This window comes from Rhinopithecus roxellana, chromosome 5 (assembly GCF_007565055.1).
Source record: "Rhinopithecus roxellana isolate Shanxi Qingling chromosome 5, ASM756505v1, whole genome shotgun sequence".
Classification (NCBI taxonomy): Eukaryota; Metazoa; Chordata; class Mammalia; order Primates; family Cercopithecidae; genus Rhinopithecus; species Rhinopithecus roxellana.
In genome coordinates, this window is record NC_044553.1 from 124,996,021 (window position 1) to 125,013,549 (window position 17,529).

General features: G+C 48.4%; 1 protein-coding gene across 3 annotated transcripts; it reads right to left on the reverse strand.

Moving 5' to 3' along the window:
• Window positions 1-5,037: 5,037 nt before the first annotated feature.
• LOC104679815 (golgin subfamily A member 8S-like) lies at window positions 5,038-16,823 on the reverse strand. Of its 3 annotated transcripts, none has more exons than XM_030931490.1 (19): window positions 16,694-16,823; window positions 14,851-14,970; window positions 14,209-14,268; window positions 13,949-14,029; window positions 13,055-13,093; window positions 12,742-12,789; window positions 12,569-12,653; window positions 12,364-12,473; window positions 11,269-11,355; window positions 11,057-11,164; window positions 10,776-10,863; window positions 10,169-10,383; window positions 9,833-9,901; window positions 8,130-8,205; window positions 7,286-7,377; window positions 6,136-6,236; window positions 5,953-6,053; window positions 5,711-5,863; window positions 5,038-5,624 (listed from the first exon to the last, which is right to left on the reverse strand). In XM_030931490.1, exons 1-19 carry the CDS (start codon window positions 16,775-16,777, stop codon window positions 5,440-5,442), a joined length of 1,902 nt encoding a protein of 633 aa, XP_030787350.1. In that variant the 5' UTR covers window positions 16,778-16,823; the 3' UTR covers window positions 5,038-5,439. The 3 variants fall into 3 exon arrangements, with proteins under 3 accessions (XP_030787350.1, XP_030787351.1, XP_030787352.1); XM_030931491.1 differs by having other exon boundaries at window positions 5,440-5,624; window positions 7,286-7,374; XM_030931492.1 differs by lacking the exons at window positions 7,286-7,377; window positions 8,130-8,205; window positions 14,209-14,268 and adding an exon at window positions 6,387-6,464 and having other exon boundaries at window positions 5,440-5,624; window positions 13,949-14,076; window positions 14,853-14,970.
• Between the last annotated feature and the right edge of the window lie 706 nt (window positions 16,824-17,529).

Genomic DNA, 17,529 nt, shown 5'->3' on the forward strand with positions numbered 1-17,529 from the left:
TGGAGATTATTAAAAAAAGAAAACCTTAATTTACTATGTGACCTCTAAGTGTCTCGGCTGAAAATTGTAGAGATAGAAAGGTAAATCAAAAGATACAGAGACTGTAATCATGCACTTAATGAAGCGCTGTCAAAATATTTTTGGCATATGTTAAAGTTTCATTTTATCACTTTTTTTTACAGGAACTATAGCTATTTGCAAGTACATATAAAACCACAATGTTCCATATAAACTACCAGTTAAGAACTTTTTAAGAAATGAGACTAATCTAGCAACTTTATTTAAACGTTTAACTTAAGGGAATAATTAAGGATGTCCATACAAAAGGATTTAGCCGTGACATGAGAATGTTGACCCAGGCAAATTAATGGAAATTATTAAACGTGCAAAAGGTAACTGTTGGAATAAATTGTAATACCTTCATATGATCGTATATCACAACCTTTTAAAACGGTATTAAAGAGATTGCATAAATGGACTTAAACACATATTCGTAACACATCACTGAAGAGGAGAAATACAGGCCAGCAAAGAACATGGAGTTGGTCCACTTTCTACAAAACAAAGACTAATAGCACGACAGCAGGGAAGGGGGAATGTGTCAACGTATACTTGTGTATATGTATATATATGCATAGCAAGTAGGAACTTGAAAGGATATATATCAAATTGTTTACACAGATTACCTCAGAGAGGTAAATAACTTTGGCCTTTGGTGTTCTGTATTCCACATATTCTGAATTTTCTTCTTTTATTTAAACAGAGATGGGTTCTTAGCCAGGAGCAGTGGCTCACACGTGTAATCCCAGCACTTCGGGAGGCTGAGGAGGGTGGATTGCTTGAGGCCAGGAGTTGGAGACCAATCTGGCCAACACGGCAAAACTCTGTCTCTACTAAATATTCAAAAATTAGCCAGGTGCAGTGGCTCATACCTGTAACCCGGGAGGCTATACGCATGAGAATTGCTCGAACCAGGAGGCGGAGGTTGCAGTGAGCTGAGATTGCACCACTGCACTCCAGTCTGGGAAACAGACCAAGACTTTCTCAACACCACCACCAACAAAAAACCAACAAAACAGTAATAAAGAGAAAACCTTACGGACAGGAGCAATGTCTCATGCCTGTAATCCCAGTGCTTTGGGAGGTCAAGATGGGAGAATCACTTCAGGCCAGGAGTTCAAGACCAGCATGGGCAACATAGCAAGACCTTTTCTCTACAAAAAAATTTAAAAACTAGCCAGGCATAGTAGCGCATGCTTATACTCCCAGCTACCTGGGAGGCTGAGGTGGGGGGATCACTTGAGCATGAGAGTTGGAGGTTGCAGTGAGCTGCGATCACACCACCAGGAAGCCACGACCCCATCCCCGCCTCCTTCCTCTGTCCTATGCTAACAATAAATAAGTTTCCCAGCCACAAATAATTATTAGAACCTCCTCCCCATGTGCCAGCTTCAACCTCTGCTAGGTACGATACAGGGGCGGCCCTACCCTCTGGAATCTACAAAATGTTACACAGACACAGTATGTACACCGGGGAGGTGGGCCACCCCCGCAGCGCGTACCCTCGCCTGGTCCACAGTTAGCCCCACTGTCCTGCCTCAGCTACCTCTCTGAATAAGAAGCTGGGAGCCCCCCTGAGGGAAAAGTTGCTATGGTGAGAGAAAGGAGGCCATCAGACCTCCTCCAAACAAACCAACTCCACTAGCCTCTGGCTCTTAAATAACAATCATCGTCATCCAGAAATTTAAGGACTCAGCCCTGGTCAAGGTGGCAAAGGGTCTGTTTGTCTTTCCCCATTAGACAGAGGTCTTGTCTTGCTACCCTAATTGTAAAGGGGTGACTGGGAAGGGGTGGCAGGGACATGGTGGTGGTGGACTCCAGCCGCACTTCTCCAGGCTTTGCTGACAGGAGCCTGCTTTTCATTTTTATTTTTATCCCATGACTTTTAAAAAAATCCTGTAACTTCTTTTTTGTAACTTTTTTTGGTAATTTTTCATAAAACTTTTTTCTACTTTTTTGCCAGAAGTTTTTTTGTCACAACTTTTTTACATTTTTTAATCCCATAACTTTCACCCCATAATTTCTTTTAATCCTGTAACTTTCTTTTGTTCTTTTAATAAACACTTGCATAGTTATATTGCAATTTTGTAAAAATGAAACCGATTATCTCATGTCAAGCATGCCCAGCATTTGCACACTGTCAATACCTTTAATACTACAGTTTTCAAGACACACAAAAGAAAATTTTAAGGCAAACACAGCACGTTGCAACAATTTAATAATTTATTACATTACAGTAGCATCACACCAGCAGTCCATAATGCCACTTTAGGCAAAAGTCTTTCAGTATTTCCATTATACATTTTGTTTACAAGAATTCATACATTGGTAACATTCATTCTAAGAAAACTTGGCAAATAAAGCTTTGGACTGGAATTGGCATTTCTTTCTCTGCTTTTCCGTCCCACTGTTTCTTTTAAGCTACAGTATTCATATTTTAAAATGTTTTAACTTCTTTCAGAACATTAAGTTAGCAGTTGTATTTCTTAATAGTTATTTTTAAATGACTAAGATAAAGTTTTAGAGAAATTATATTATAGATAGGGCTGGTTTATGTTTTCGAATTTTCTAAAAATCAGCTTTGGTTTTAGAGCTGATTTTTTTTTTTCATTTCTGGAAAACGTATCAGGTTTAATGAAATACTTTAAAATGATTACTATATATTGCAATTTTTAAATAGGTGTTTTGATTCTTCCTACAGAAATTCAGATTTAGTCAGTGGAACTCACATTTTAACATTCTACGTTTCTGATGAACTCTAACCTTCCAGTGTTGCCTTCTAAGCAAATCGAAAGCTGCCTTACACTGAATGAGGAAGAGCACAAATACTTGGCTGAATGAGGTATCGCACAAGACTGCGTGCACTTTGAAGAAAGACTTAGGTTATTACCATATGATTTCCATTATTTTTAGCTTTTTCTTAAATATATGACAAATACCTACACAAAGAGTGGAATTTCAGTTAATACAGTACATTTATTTTCCAGACAGACATTCAGCTGAAATACGCCAGCGTGTGATTTAACCCATCGGCACCTGATGAACACAGTATGGTCAGATTGGTCACAGATGCTAAACACTATCTGAAGGTCATTCCCAGTCACTGATGTTTATCAAGGTAAAAGTGAAGTGATTTCAACGACCAAAGTACCTTCGAAATAATTTATCCATGTATTAGGTAAACCCAGTTTCAGAATGATAAAGAAAAAAAATTACACAAAATAATGTGGCTAATTCACAGTGGTCCGATTTCTAGCCTGAGGGTTTAAAATGGACTTAAAGTAACTGTCTTTAAACTGAATTCAAAGAATGCAAAAGCGGGAAGTTCAGAAAATAAAAGGCAAGAACGGGACTTTAAGTGCATTTTAAACCCATGGGCTAGAAATTGTACCACTGTTAATTAGTCGCATTATTTGGTCTAACGTTTTTTCTTTATCATTCTGAAACTGGGCTTATCTAATACATTGATACATTCATACAATTTGGAAGAGTCAGTTGAAGTCACAGGGACCCAATATTTGCGCTCTTTCAGTGAATGCAGGCAAATCTGTTATTCCATCGGTAAAATCGTATTTTGCTCTCCTGTTAACGTCGTATGTATAAAAGTGTCATGACGATGCCAAATGCTGAAAATGGAGATGGTCTAGTAACTAGAAATCCCCACCCCAGGGAGCACACGTACATTCTCTCTACATGCTAATACTGTGATGTGTTTTGGACACAGCTATTAGAACCTTATGAGGTTTTAACTGTTGAGTCTTTCCCAAGCATCATCAAGTTATGATTTAGGCAATGTGTGACTGAAATTCATTCATTCCTCGTGCATAGGCACAATCACATAAATACTGCACAAAATATGTCCCTAACTGAAACCAAGAGGTATAGAAATATATTTCACTCTTCGTAAAGAGGTTTGTGAGGAAATATAACTCTGTGATTGTACAGACACATTTCCTGATACTACACTGACATTCACAAAGTAGATTGCACTGCAGTTTCTACACATTTTAAGTTGCATAAACTTCTCCTTGATTGTCAAAGATACTATAACACTGTCTACTAAAACTCCTTTTGTTTCAACTTAGCACTCCCGCATATATTCGTTTATGATAACGTTTGTTATTCTTTTTCAAAGTGTTTTCCATTCAAGGAAAAGAAGTAAATTCCTATGTCAGAGTAACTAAGGTGGTTGAAGAATAGGTATTAGCCAGAGAGGTCTAGATGGTAAAATCAGTCTTCAAGCCTCAAAGAAGCTCCGTGAACAAAAAGGAAAGCCAGGTGTCACACAGCTTTCCTTCACTCTAATTCATTCTTGACTAGAGCCCGTATGCCTGTTCCAGGGACATTAAACTCTTAAAGGATTTCTTACGATCTGTACTAAATACATTAAGAAGAATGCCAGCCAGCACCCTTTTGTGTACTGGGCGCTATAGTCATGTGATTAAAACAGGTAACATGAACTCTAACTTTAAAATGTATTATAAATACAGATGCTCTAAGCTAGGAAAGGTTTTCCACATCCACAGTCAATGATGCAAACCTTTCATTCCTCAGAAATAATCCCTTTTTAGGTCATGGAAAAAGAGTACAACTGCTGTAGCTCGTGATGCAATATCCTCATGAGCCCAGAGCACACACAAATCCTGAGGGAACTACCATAGTACAGCGCTCATTCCTGGCACCGGAACAAAGGAAACACACTCTGTCCCGCACACACCTGCCGGAGCAGGCCACTGTCCTCTTCTGCGAGATTTAAAAAGCTCCCCCAGAACGTTATTACTCCCATCACCAGTACACAGAAAATGGGGGAAAGGCTGTTTCCAGTTCTCGGCCTTTAAACAACTCGAATGTGAGTATTCATAGTGGCATGTATTACAAAGTAATCAACAGTGCACACTTGAGGGCAAACCGCATATTGAGCTAATGAAGAGCTCACTGTGATTAAGATTGGATCAAACAGTAGCAGAACATAAGCAAATTTTATCTGAATTCTGTAATGAACATACATGCTGCAATAACATTAAAAAAGCATGGCAGCCTATTCCAAACCAACGAGAATAGTTTTGTGCAAACAGTGGGTCTTTGTGTGTTTGAACTCCCACCACGTGAGGGCAAACTCGATATCCATGCTAATGACCTACAATTATGAAATTAAAAAAGAAAATGCTAAAGGATGCCAGAGTGAACCTCAGTGAAAGCCACAGAGACCCACTCTCTTTTAACTTCTTACAAATAAACTTAAACTACAAATTAGAAACACAAATAATCAAGAGTGGCTCTAACATTCAAATGAAGTAAATGGATTGTGTAGGAGATTCACCCCATAACTTTGTTTCTTTTTTAAAAATTTCTTGACCAGCTCTTTGATGATGGTGATGTTTATCTCCTTCTTCTCCACAGCCAAGCCCAGCAAAAGAATGGCACAGAGCGGTTGCTGCCCAAGCCTGGGTGCTCCTGGTGGTCCTGCGCGATGGGCTGTGCAGTAAGGTTGTCATGGGGAGACCCCTCCCTGGCCTCGCCTTGTGCAGGCTCAGAGCTGTCGGTGAGGCTCACCCCACAAAGATCTTTGGAGAGAGGGAGGCAGGGATCTGAGTGCAGCGCCAGCACCCCCTGCTCCTGCCTGCCCGCCCCGCCTGAGGGCTCTACTCACCACCATGCTTGTGGGCAGCCACAAGCTCCTGGGGGGCTGGGGCTCCTGGACCGGGCTCATTAGCAGGGTTCTGGGCAGCGGCCAGGAATTTGCTGTGCTTGTTGTACTCCCTGCAAGCCGTAACAGCATCTCCTGCAGCGCCAGCAGATTCACCTGGAGGGAGGGGTGCTCAGCTGTCACGCTGCTGCCAGTGCCCAATCTCACGCCCACCCCCACCCCCGCAGAGATGTTGCACACCCTACCTTCATCTCCTCCCTGTGCTGGACCAGCCTGATGATGTCCTCCTCCCATTGCCGCATCTTCAGAACTGCCCTCTGCCTCTATTATAAGGTGATGAATATTCCTGCGGGAGGACAGGGCTTAGACGCTGGGGCCCCTCCGAAGGCCCTGCAGCTCCCCCTGCCATGCCCTGGCCTCCCACTCACTGATGGCATCTCTCTCCCCAGTACTGGATTGATGGAAGTTCCTGTTTCTTCACCAGCTCACTCAGGTCCGCCTTCTCTTCCAGGATATCCATAAGGCCGCTCTGGAGCCAAAATAATGGGGTCACATCTTGGCAGCGAACCTGCCCTCAGGTGGCATTTTCAAGTAAGTCATGGAGAAGCTGGAGGTGAGTCCTGGCATGGGCCAGCTTCTCCATGACTTCCTGCAGGGCCCGGTGGGTCTCCCCACTCACAGACTCGCCCCCAGTCCCTGGGGCTGGGATCGCTGCCTCTGGCTCCTTCTGGGCCGAGGTCACCGGGTGAGCCAGGCGCTGGCAGCACACCCTCTGCTCTGTCTCCTGCTCCCGTAACTGTGCCTGCTCCTCCTGGGCACTGGCTCCAGCGGACTTGAAAAATGCCACCTGAGGGCTGAAAGAACACAAACACATCACAGCCTTGAGCACATCACATCCCCCCATATGCCCCCACTTCCTGGGCCCGACACAAACACATTACAGCCTTGAGCAATGCCTCCACTTCCTGGGCCCGACACAAACACATTCCTCCATATATTTCAAAGAAAAACAACACCTGGAAAATCTCCGATAAGGTTACAACTGTTTGTAAAAGCGCAGGAACCAATAAGAAAGCTGCTAAAAGCATAATTTAGAAGGTAAACCAATTGTAATGCGGTAGCCTAGAGAAATGCCTTGTTCCTCTGTAACCTGAAGAGTCCTGTGTACCTCGAGCTACAAAAAGCAAGCACACGCATTGTTCCAGGCCCTCTTGTATGTTGTAGAACGGAGGGACCAAGTTCGAACTTGCATTAAAGATCCTTGCTGCTAGGCTTTGACTGTGGACTCGGGTGTTCTTCTTCGGGGAATAAACGGTTTGGGCATAACAGGGCAAGACGTGAGCATTCTTATAGGGGCATACGCAGAAGAAATGGGGCAGAGAGGTGGAGCGCAGCCCCTTCCCTTGGGGCCTCAGAGAGTGCACCTGTTGCTCACAGGGGAAATGGGGTCTGACCACTGGCTCCCAGAAGGGGTGAGGGTGCACAGAAATCAGAAGGCAGGGAAAGTAAGAGCATAAAGCGTCTTGGAGGGACCAGAGAGGAAGGTGGCAAAATGGGTGCGGGGGGAGTCAGGCTCACCATGGCCTCCCAGCTGTCCAGGTCCTCTGGGACGCTCGGCATGGGCTCAGGTGCCTCCTCCTCCTCACTGTCCAGATGTCCTCCTCCATCTCCTGTGGGGGGTGGCCAGAGGGGTCCTCATATAAATCAACAAGTGAGGTACTGTGGGCCCACCTCTGCCTCCACCCTCACTATGTAACCCTGGCCAGCCCCTCTCCAGACAGGAGTAAGCTACTGTTCTTTTTTTTTTTTTTTTTTTTTTTGAGACGGAGTCTCCCTCTGTCGCCCAGGCTGGAGTGCAGTGGCCGGATCTCAGCTCACTGCAAGCTCTGCCTCCCGGGTTCACGCCATTCTCCTGCCTCAGCCTCCCGAGTAGCTGGGACTACGGGCGCCCGCCACCTCGCCCAGCTGATTTTTTGTATTTTTTTTTTAGTAGAGACGGGGTTTCACCGTGTTAGCCAGGATGGTCTCGATCTCCTGACTTCGTGATCCGCCCTTCTCAGCCTCCCAAAGTGCTGGGATTACAGGCTTGAGCCACCGCGCCCGGCCTAAGCTACTGTTGTTTATTTTTCCTTTTAAGAACCAAGATCTTGCTATACTGCCCAGGCACAGTCCTACTACTGGTCAGTGCAGGAGTTCTGACCTGCTCCCTTTCTGACCTGGGCCAGTTCAGCCATCCTTAGGCAACTTAGTGGCCCCCCGCTCCCAGGAGGTCACCATATTGATGCCGAACTTAGTGCAGGCACCCAGTCGGCACAATGACCAGTTGTTGTAAGGGTTTCTTCCAACTCTTCAATCCTGTGCTGCTCACAGTCCCCCCTTCCTCCTGGGGCTCTCTCCTCTTCCTCTGAGCGGTCTCCTGTACTTTCACCAGGGAGAGCCATGAGGTGCAGCTGGGCTGTTAGCTGCTGATTTTGCTGGCTGGCAGCCTCCAGGTGTTCCTCAGGGGCCAGGAAAGGGTGAGAAGGCAGGGAGTTTGCCAGGTCGTCCCCCTCACAGCCCTGTCCTCAGCAGCTCCCTCCCCTGGGTCTCCTGCAACTTTTGGCGGGCCATCTTGGCCACCGCTTTGCCTCACGTTTCTTGCTGCTGCAGCTGGTTCATTAGCTGGGTCTGCTGCAGTAACTGCCTGTGCAGCGCCTCCTTCTCAGAGGTCAGCTGCAGATAGGTGGCCACGTACTGCTGCAGGTGACCCAGGTAAGGGTCTGGCTGCTGCTGCAGACTCTAAGCCTCTTGGCTCTTCAGCTCCACCTGCAGGAAGACCCTGGATATGAGGGCACATGGTGGCTGGCTTCCAGATTCTGGGCCCATGAATAGGGTAGTGAGGGCACTGTGGGGCTCTGTCCCCTGCCCAGGCCCCTGGCCCCTTACTCCAGGCCTAAGTGACTGGCTTCCTTTCCTAGAACCCCATGCCTCCTTCCCTAGCCTCAAATCTCATACCCTCTTCTCACCATTTAAACTGTAGGCCACAGACTGGTGGAAAAGCAGTGGGAGCCAACCACTATGTGCTAAGTGTGCTACATGCCTAATGCTTTCCATGTATCATCTCATTTAATCCTCAGCACCTCTGTAAGGAAAATGCTAACTTCCTTTTGAAGTTAAAGAAACAGGGACGGCCAGGCGCGGTGGCTCACGTCTGTAATCCCGGGACTTTGGGAGGCCGAGGCGGGCAGATCATGAGGTCAGGAGATCAAGACCATCTTGGCTAACACAGTGAAACCCAGTCTCTACTAAAAAATACAAAAACTTAGCCAGGCATGGTGGCAGGCGCCTGTAGTCCCAGTTACTCAGGAGGCTGAGGCAGGAGAATGGTGTGAACCCAGGAGGCAGAGCTTGCAATGAGCTGAGATTGCGCCACTGCCCTCCAGCCTGGGCAACAGAATGAGACTCCATCTCAAAAAGAAACAGAGACTTAGAGATGCAAAGTACTGGAATGGTGACCAGTGGAACTGAGGTTTGGAATCTAATCTAAGGAGCCTTTTTGTTTTGTTTTGACACAGAGTGTCACTCTGTGGCCCAGGCTGGAGTGCAGTGGTGCAATCTCAGCTCATTGCAACCTCCACCTCCTGGGTTCAAGTGCTTCCCATGCCTCAGCCTCCTGAGTAGGTGGGATTAGAGGCATGCTCCACCATGTCTAGCAAATTTTATTTTATTTTTTGTAATTTTAGTAGAGATGAGGTTTTACCAGCTTGAGGTTGGCCAGGCTGATCTCAAACTCCTGACCTCAAGAGATTCTCCTGCCTCAGCCTCCCAAAGTGGTGGGATTATAGGCCTGAGCCACAGTGCCTGGCGTAAGGAGCCTCTTATACCACTGTCTGTTTCCCTATGACTGGGGGGCTCCATGCCTCTAGCTGGGATGACGATTTCCAGACCTGGGAGGAGCCCAGGGCTACCCACCACTAAAAGTCAGAAGGCAGGAAGGAAGAAGCAGTCACAAGACTGCCCTGGCGGGTGCTGGGGTCACCTGCCCCCAGGCTGCAGCTGCCTCTGGCCTGGCACCTCCCCTCCCCAGAGGCTGGTGCCCGCCTCCCAGCCCTTCTTGGATGGGGTGGGGGTTACAATCTACTTCACCTCGCCCAACTTCTCCTGTAGCTCCTCCACTTGCTGCTCCAACTGCAGTGCGCTCTTGTTCTCATTGTTCTGGACAGACAGAAGCAATCAGCAGCCACCCACTGCAGCTGGAGACCCCAGAACTTGGTGTCTGCCTCCCACGGCACCGGGAAGGGTGGAGGCAGGTTAGAAAAATCATCCCCTCTCTCCTACAGCCACCAGAACAGGGCTCTGGCTCACAGGTGCCTTTAGAAGTAACATTTCACGTGAGGGCTACACTGCCCCATTTTACAAGTTGGGAAACAAAGGCCTGGAGGGCCAGGGAGGAGGACAGGCTTCCCAGGTGGGGCAATGCACCAGCTCCTCGATGCCGCTCTGTGGCTCGGCCAGCTGCTGAAGCCTCTCCTCCTGCTCCCGAAGCCTCTCCTTTTGTGCCTGGTTCAGGAGACTTACGTGCTGATGGTTTTCCACCTGGGCCTGGAGCTCCGCTGACACTCGCCCTAGTTCCTTCCTCAGGTGCTGCAGCTCCTCCTCAGGGGACACTGCTGGGGGCTCCGGGGGCAAGGGTTCAGCTGAGAAAGGAAGCAGACATTAAGGGCCTCTGGATTCTCAAAAACAAAACAAAACAAAAAACAACAACAAAAAACACCCTCCTCTTGGTGCACAGCTCCTCTCAGGCTCCCCACACTTGGCCTCACTGCTAATGATTCCTCGCACCCGGATGGTAGCCAATCTTCCAACCACTTTCAGATGGAGAGCACTGTGGGTGGCTGACAACGGGCACCATTTGCTGATGGGGACACTGAGTCTCATGGAGATGACAAGACTTGCTGTCTCCTGGCACAGACCTCTTTCCCTCTGCCTCAAAGCCCTTCCATCCACCCACCTCCATGGGGCATTCTAAGCCACCCCCACAGCCCTCTGATGCCAGGCCTGCTCCCAGGTCACGCCAGCCCCATCTTACCCATCTGGTTTTTGAGTGTGGACAAGCGCCTCTCCAGCTTCTCTACCTGACGCATATCTTGCTGCCTCTCCTCCTTCAGGGTGCGAACCTGCCCAAAGCACAGGGATAAAGGGCCCTGGAGAGAGGGGCTGGTGGCTGATGGCTGCCGTCTCCCTCTCTGTCCCCATCTCCACAAGACCCAGACCCATGACCACCTCTGGCTGTACTATTCCCATGTTACAGATGCCCAGAAAGATCCAGTGACCCATCTAAGGTCGAGGGGCTAAAGGATCAGATCTCACCTCCTGCAACATTTTCCTCATCCTCTGCTGCCACCGGGCCTCCTCTCCTTCTAGATGTTGAGCATATTCATCTCTCTCTAGCTGGGCTTGCTTTAGCGACTCCTTCAACTGCAAGATGGGCACAGAAGTTAGGAAGGGCTGTCACTGGTCCTCACCTGCTCCTGGCCACCTGGGGTCATCTTCCTTCCCTTCCTCCCTCTGCAAAACCTCACCTGTGTCAGCTGTGCTTTCAGCAGTGCCTGCTCCCGTATGGACCGCTCTAACTTCCACTCCGTATATGCTTTCCTGTGCCTCGAGGACTGGATGGTGAAGAGTGAGAAGTTTCAATCTGGGGAGCCTGGGCCATTCCACACAGTGCCCCTTAAAAGGGCTAGAGCTAGGCTCAATATACAACTCGGTCAGTAAAGATCAAGCCCATGGTCTGGTTTTTAAAAGAACTCAGTAAAGTTGGGACAGGGAACAAGATGGAATTTACAGCTGGCTAACAGAGACCCAGAGAGATCAGATAATATTACTATTGTCACTACTGTTATTACTACCACTGTTTGAACCTTTCTGGAGTGCTTCACCAGGCGCCATGCTAGCAATCCCATTTAATCCTCACAACCACCATAGGAGACAGTTACTATGATTCCCTCTATTGTGTAGATGAAAAAACATGGAGTATTTGAGGTTAAGTGCTTGCCTAACATCACTTAGGCAGAGCTGGGATTTGAACACCCAGGTCTATCTGATTCTCTAAGCCCATTTTTCTTGCTGGGGTTGGGAGCACAGACAGCAAGGGGAAAAATAATCTTTTGCTCAGTTTTTGAAATGATGATACCTTTGCATAGTGCAAAACTCAGAAGGTACAGAAGGGAAGTATCTCCCAGCCACCTTGTTGTTCTCTGCCGAGTTTTTTTATGAACCATTGCAGACATGTTTTTATATGTACACACACACACACGCACATGTTTCCTCTCTCTCCAGAAATGGTAACATACTAAAGGTACTCTTCTGGACCTTCACAGAACAAGTACCCAATACTCCACCTAGGACTTGGCCAAGACCGCAGCCAGGTAAGGGCAGGGCAGGCACTTGGCCTCCAAGCTCTGCATCCAGTGCTCACTCCCCATCGCACCCCCCAACTCACCCACAGCAGCTGACTCAGCCCCAGGCTGCCTCTAACAACTACACACAAAAGCAGCGAGACATGGCCATGCTGCCTCCTGGGCAGGACACTCTATCCTGCAGAAGGGACCTTTAGGCTCACTCCTCCATCTGCGAAGCCGGGCTCCCAGGGGACGGGGACAGGTGGTCGGACTCACCTGGTTCGCCTTCTTCTTCTGTGTGGCGACGACAGCAGACAGAGCCTGCTCTAACTCTCTTCTATGCTGCAATGAACATTGCAGGCGGCCGGCCAGATCCCTGGACTCCTCTGTAATGAGAGAGTTGAGATGGGGCCCAAAGGACTCCCCCTAAAGACCTGTCAAAGTGCCAGGTTGAAGGATGACAGGGTGCCCAGATTCCCACCTTCAAAGTATCTGAGAGAGCGTTTCGTGTGATACAGGTCCGTACTTAGTTTCCCTTTCTGCATGTTCAGACTCTGGATTTGAACCTTTGGGAGAAAAGCCAAGCAAGTGCTGAAAGAGAAGGAAAGAAACATTCTCCGGAGGACAGGAGAAAACTTCACACCCTCCACTCACCTCTAGCTTCCTTTCAGTTTTCTGTTTCTTGATGTTTGCTTTCTTTTCCTATAGAAAGAGGAAGACAGAGCTCTTACCAGAGGGAGGCAGAGATGGCACAGCAAGAGACATGCCCCCAGAAAGCCACCACTGCCCCAGGACAGGCCCACCCATGGGACCAGGTTATCAGGGACCCTGTGGGGATGGGGTGGAATCTGGAGGATGAGCCTTCTTCCCCAGGCTGGGAGTGGGGGAGAGGAGACTGGGGCCTCTACATCTGAGTGTCCCCCAAACCCAGCAGTCATGTTGTGAGCAAACAAAGAAATCACGTTACTTCTTTCAGCTGATGTTCCACTTGTTTCTTCTGTTTTTTCTGTGGGGAGAGTCAAATTAAGGTGACTGAGGGTGGCTCCCTCAACTCTATTCCCCAGGCCAGGAAGCGGTAGGCAGGGGCGGGGAATGAATTTTAAAGGCAAAGTTCTCAGACCCAATGGGAACACGATCTGGTCAACTCTCCTCAAGCGCCCAAGGACAGAGGATTTGTGTCTTTATTGGTTTCCGCCCACAGCCACAGAACTCAAAGTCTGAATCTGGAATCTCTTGAGAGGACAGGAACATAAACCTCTAGAGATGGAGTTTGAGAAAGGCCCCCTCTTCCGCCGGCTTGTCATTTAGAAAAGTGTGTTCATTCAATAAACATTCTCTGAGCACTTATCGGCCAGGTATGGTTCTTCACAGCAGGTATAGGCAAGAAAAGGACAGTCAGGAGCCCTTGGCCCTGAGGTTTCCATTCTAGGCGGCCTTTAAATCTCGGACTCTCAGAGCTAACAGACACCTTTGATACTCACTACCTCCTCTGAAAACACGAGTCCAGAAAGGAGAGGTGGCTTGTCCAGAACCAAAGAGCAAATTAGGGACTGAGTCACAGCAGAAATACGGGGCCCCTGACAACCAGTCAGGCTCGCACTCCCCCGAGAGGCCACAACCCCAGGGCGTGTGTAGCAAGGACTAGAGCAGGGGTGTGTGGAGAGGAGACAGTCAGCAAAGAGGGCAGCAAAAGAAGAGCCATGCTGCATGCTCTGGGGTCCCTCCAGGTGAGGTCTGGGCGCCCCAGCTCCCTATTTGTCCTTGGCACCAGGGGCCCGCAGCCCCTTTCTTCAGGGCCCCAAGGGAAAACTGAAGCCCAGGATTGGCAGCCTAGAATCAGGGGACCCCACTGGACTCTTACCAAAGCTTTGATGATGTTATTCAGTTGATTGATTTTGACGGACCTCGAGTCCAGGGCTGCTGGTAGTTCTTGGCACAGGCTCTGAGGCGCATGCAGAGAGGAGGAGGTGGAGGAGGAGTGGGGGAGAGGTAGAGAGAACAATCAGGGCTGGGGCGTGTGGGGCTGACTCAGCTGGCAGAGGGGCACCCAGTCCCCTGCTGTGGGAGGAGGTTGGAGGGCTGGCCTGCGGGGTCACTGCACCTCCGCCCAGAGCCTCCTACCTCCAGATCCTTCAGGGGAGCAGATGACGTAGGGCCCTCTCCGTCAATACCTGTTGCTGACTACAAGTGATGAGAGTGCACATGGAGATGTTCTGTCCCTCTGTGTCTAAGCCCTCTGACTTCCTTTCTTCCCCATCAACTGGCAACATTTTCTTTTCTGCCTATCTTGAACCCTTTGTCCCATAACCCCTTTGTGCCAACTTCTCTCATGGTTCTTATCTCCCCACCATCCCACCCTGGGGCCCGTTCTGTGACTCCTGATGACAAGTGGCTGTTCTCATTGTCCTGGCTTCCCCATGAGACTGGGGATGAGGAAAATCGAACAGCAATGACCATATCCTGGTGTCCTGGGTGTTTACAGCAGGCCATGTACTAGGGATTAACATAAAACACTAACAAATCTCATTTAAACCTCACAAATGGAAGTCAAACAATAATACCACCTCTATTATACACATGTGCTAAGAGAGACCCAAAGAGCTCAAGCAACTCACCCTAAATCCTATCCCTAGCAGACAGAGAGGCAGGATTCAAACCCAGAGTTCTGAACCAGGACCCAACCGTCCATCCACAATCTTAACAATTACCCTCTACTGCCCCTTGTGCCCCCTGCCCCCAGGAGCCTGGTCAGCCAAGACTCACATCCGCAGGTGAGTGGCAACCACCAGAAGTGGCTGTCTCAGGGACACCGCCATTTGTTTTCCTGTTCTTCTTCGCTCCTGCTGGACCACCAGGGCTGTTTCTCTGCCAATATTCTTTAAACTGTGGGAAAGAAGAGCAGTAATACTCATGGAACCATGAGCCCCTACAGCCACATCCTCCTTTACAGTTTTTGCAAAATACTCTTATACACCATCTGATTTAATGACACCAACCACTGTACAAGGCGTTGTCACAATCATTTAGTCACTGACAGGGATTGACATGGATAGGAAAAAAAAAAAAAAAAAGAAGAAGAAAAGAAAAAGGCGATACTGGAACTTTGAAACTCAGTCTTCTAACTCCAAGCTCTGGGGTTTTACCAAGAATCAGCATCTGCCTGGGACCATAAACCAGAGGCAGAGGTAGAAAACTAAATATTAAGTAGGCAGGAACTGGATGCCTTGTGGTTTAGAGTCATACATCCTCACACGTCTGTTAGTGTCAAGAAGTGCACCAGTACCTCTCGAACTTTTACATCAATGTGTCCTCATGGCAGAAGGCAGCCTTTATGTTAAATCCGGGAATTTATCAGAAAGAGGACAACCCAAACCTCATTTCAGAGAGAAGTCTGGTATACTCTCAGAAGCCTATGTGACTGTCATCGTTAAGTATATTAATGTTTTTTCTCTTGATCTCAAGAGAATCAAGGGAACCTGACACTTCAGAAAGATGTCCCATATTTATCCTGTGGCACTCAGCGCACCCCGGGTTGAGATAATATGAGGAGGATTCAAGCTGTCTAGTTCAGTTTCCCAAGATCTATTCCTCAGAAGATGAGCAAATCTCACTTCACACAACACTGACTGAAGGGCAGTCTGGTCCCAGAACCATGGAGAATTAGAATATGAGGTGGAGAACTCAGAAAAAAATGTTAAAATCTCTCTGGAAAGTAGAAACCTGGGAGAAAACCAAACCAAACCCATTCTCCCATTGCCACCCAGAGATACTGTCAACGTTTTGTGCTCACGGGGAAAGTGTAGGCTTTTCACCCTGTCAATGTCGATGTTAAGGGAGTGAGGCAGACTGGAACCTCTTGCTCCTAGGTCCCACAGTCCCTCTTCCCCTTCCAGCTAGAAATGTGTGCTGTGACCAGAGGAACCAGAAATGGGGTGAGAACACTTAGGGGACTGGGTCATAAGATCAAAGGCTGGTTTTCCAGTAATGACAGTTCCTAGGTGGACTGTGACATCACCACATTCCACTCCTCCAGGTCGGGGGGAGGGACCACATCAGTAGCATGTCCGAGTCACTGCTCCACAATGGGGGAGGGAAACACAGGGTTAGGACCCAGGTCCTTGGAGATGCCAGTGCAAAGAGCCCAGGGAGGGTGACCTTGAGGTAGCAGGAGTGGAGGGCAGAGTCTGCAGCAGGGAGCTCCAGGAGTCACCAGCATCCCAAAGCCCCGTAGTCCCAAAGTCACCCAGGGATGACTGGCAAGGGTGGGGCCTGGGGCTGGGGGACCCAGGTTCTTGGAGACGCAAGCCCAAAGAGCCCAGGGAGGTCAAGCTTGGGGCGGCAGGAGATGAGGGCCCATGAATGGAGTGGGGAGCCCCAGGAGTCACCCGCCCAAAGTCACCCTGGGGTGACTGCCGAGGGCAGGGACAGGGCTGCTTGTTGAAGGGGTGGGGCTGACTGACAAAACTTTGGTGGGGGTAGCCCAGAGGCACTGGGCTGGGGGACCCAGTCTGGTGTGCCCCAGAGGTGGTATGGACTCTGGCAGCAGTCTTGTCATTGGAGGGGATCTGTGACTGGGTTGGGGGCCCATGACCTAGTGTGTTTTTACCTTTCTCTTGGCTCCTGCCAATTTGCTCTGTTGAGTTTCTCCTGCCATCGCAGGGTGGGGAGGGAGACGAGGTTGGGGCCACATCAGCAAAATCCCAGCGAGCACTGATCAACACCTCCAGTCACCAACAAGGTTGCTGTGCGACTGAGCCAGAGGAGGCGTAACCAGGGCCCCAGTAGAATGCGGAATAGGGGTGTGGCCTTAATGCTCCAAGCCCATTGGTCAATGAGAAAGATGAAAGGGAAAGGGGGTGTGGCCAGACAGCAGCATGGCCAGAGGGGCCTGTGGCTCACAAGGAAAGCTGCCCATGCAACCGCTGTCCCCACCTGGTCTCAAACAGGGGAGAGGCCACCCACTCGGAGAGGGGAGGGGCTGGCCTTTGCTTTAAAAGCTTTAAAACTTTAAAAAATATATGTGTGTATACTTTATATGTATGTTTTTCAGTTTTTGTGTATCTATGTGTTCCTCCAGAGCTATCTTCATGACCCAGCTTCTATTCAAGGTCTATGATTTTGACCTATATTTTTTCATACAGTACAAAAATTACCAGTATTACGTTAACTGAGATACAGATCATAGAAAAATGGAAAATCCATAGCATGCTTGATGGTTAATGAAGCAGACTATATCATTCAACATTCCAATAACATAAAAGAATCACAATGGTTTCTCTTTTTTGGAAAAATGTTTCTTATTCTTCTATGTTATTGTTAAGATTATTTTTTCTTAAACAAAAGACATGTTTAATATCTGTAAAAACCAAAGCTTTTGGGCCAGGTGTGGTGTCTCATGCCTGTAATTCCAGCACTTTGGGATCCTGAGGCAGGCGGATCAGG

Bases quoted from the DNA above. Each gene is read 5' to 3' on its own strand.
- LOC104679815 (XM_030931490.1), bottom strand. From the start codon at position 16,777: ATGTGGCCCCAACCTCGTCTCCCTCCCCACCCTGCGATGGCAGGAGAA. The intron at 14,030-14,208 runs GTAGGAGGCTCT...CATGCGCCTCAG, and splicing joins CTCCCCTGAAGGATCTGGAG to AGCCTGTGCCAAGAACTACC. The intron at 13,094-13,948 runs GTAAGAGTCCAG...CTCTCCCCACAG, and splicing joins ATAACATCATCAAAGCTTTG to AAAAAACAGAAGAAACAAGT.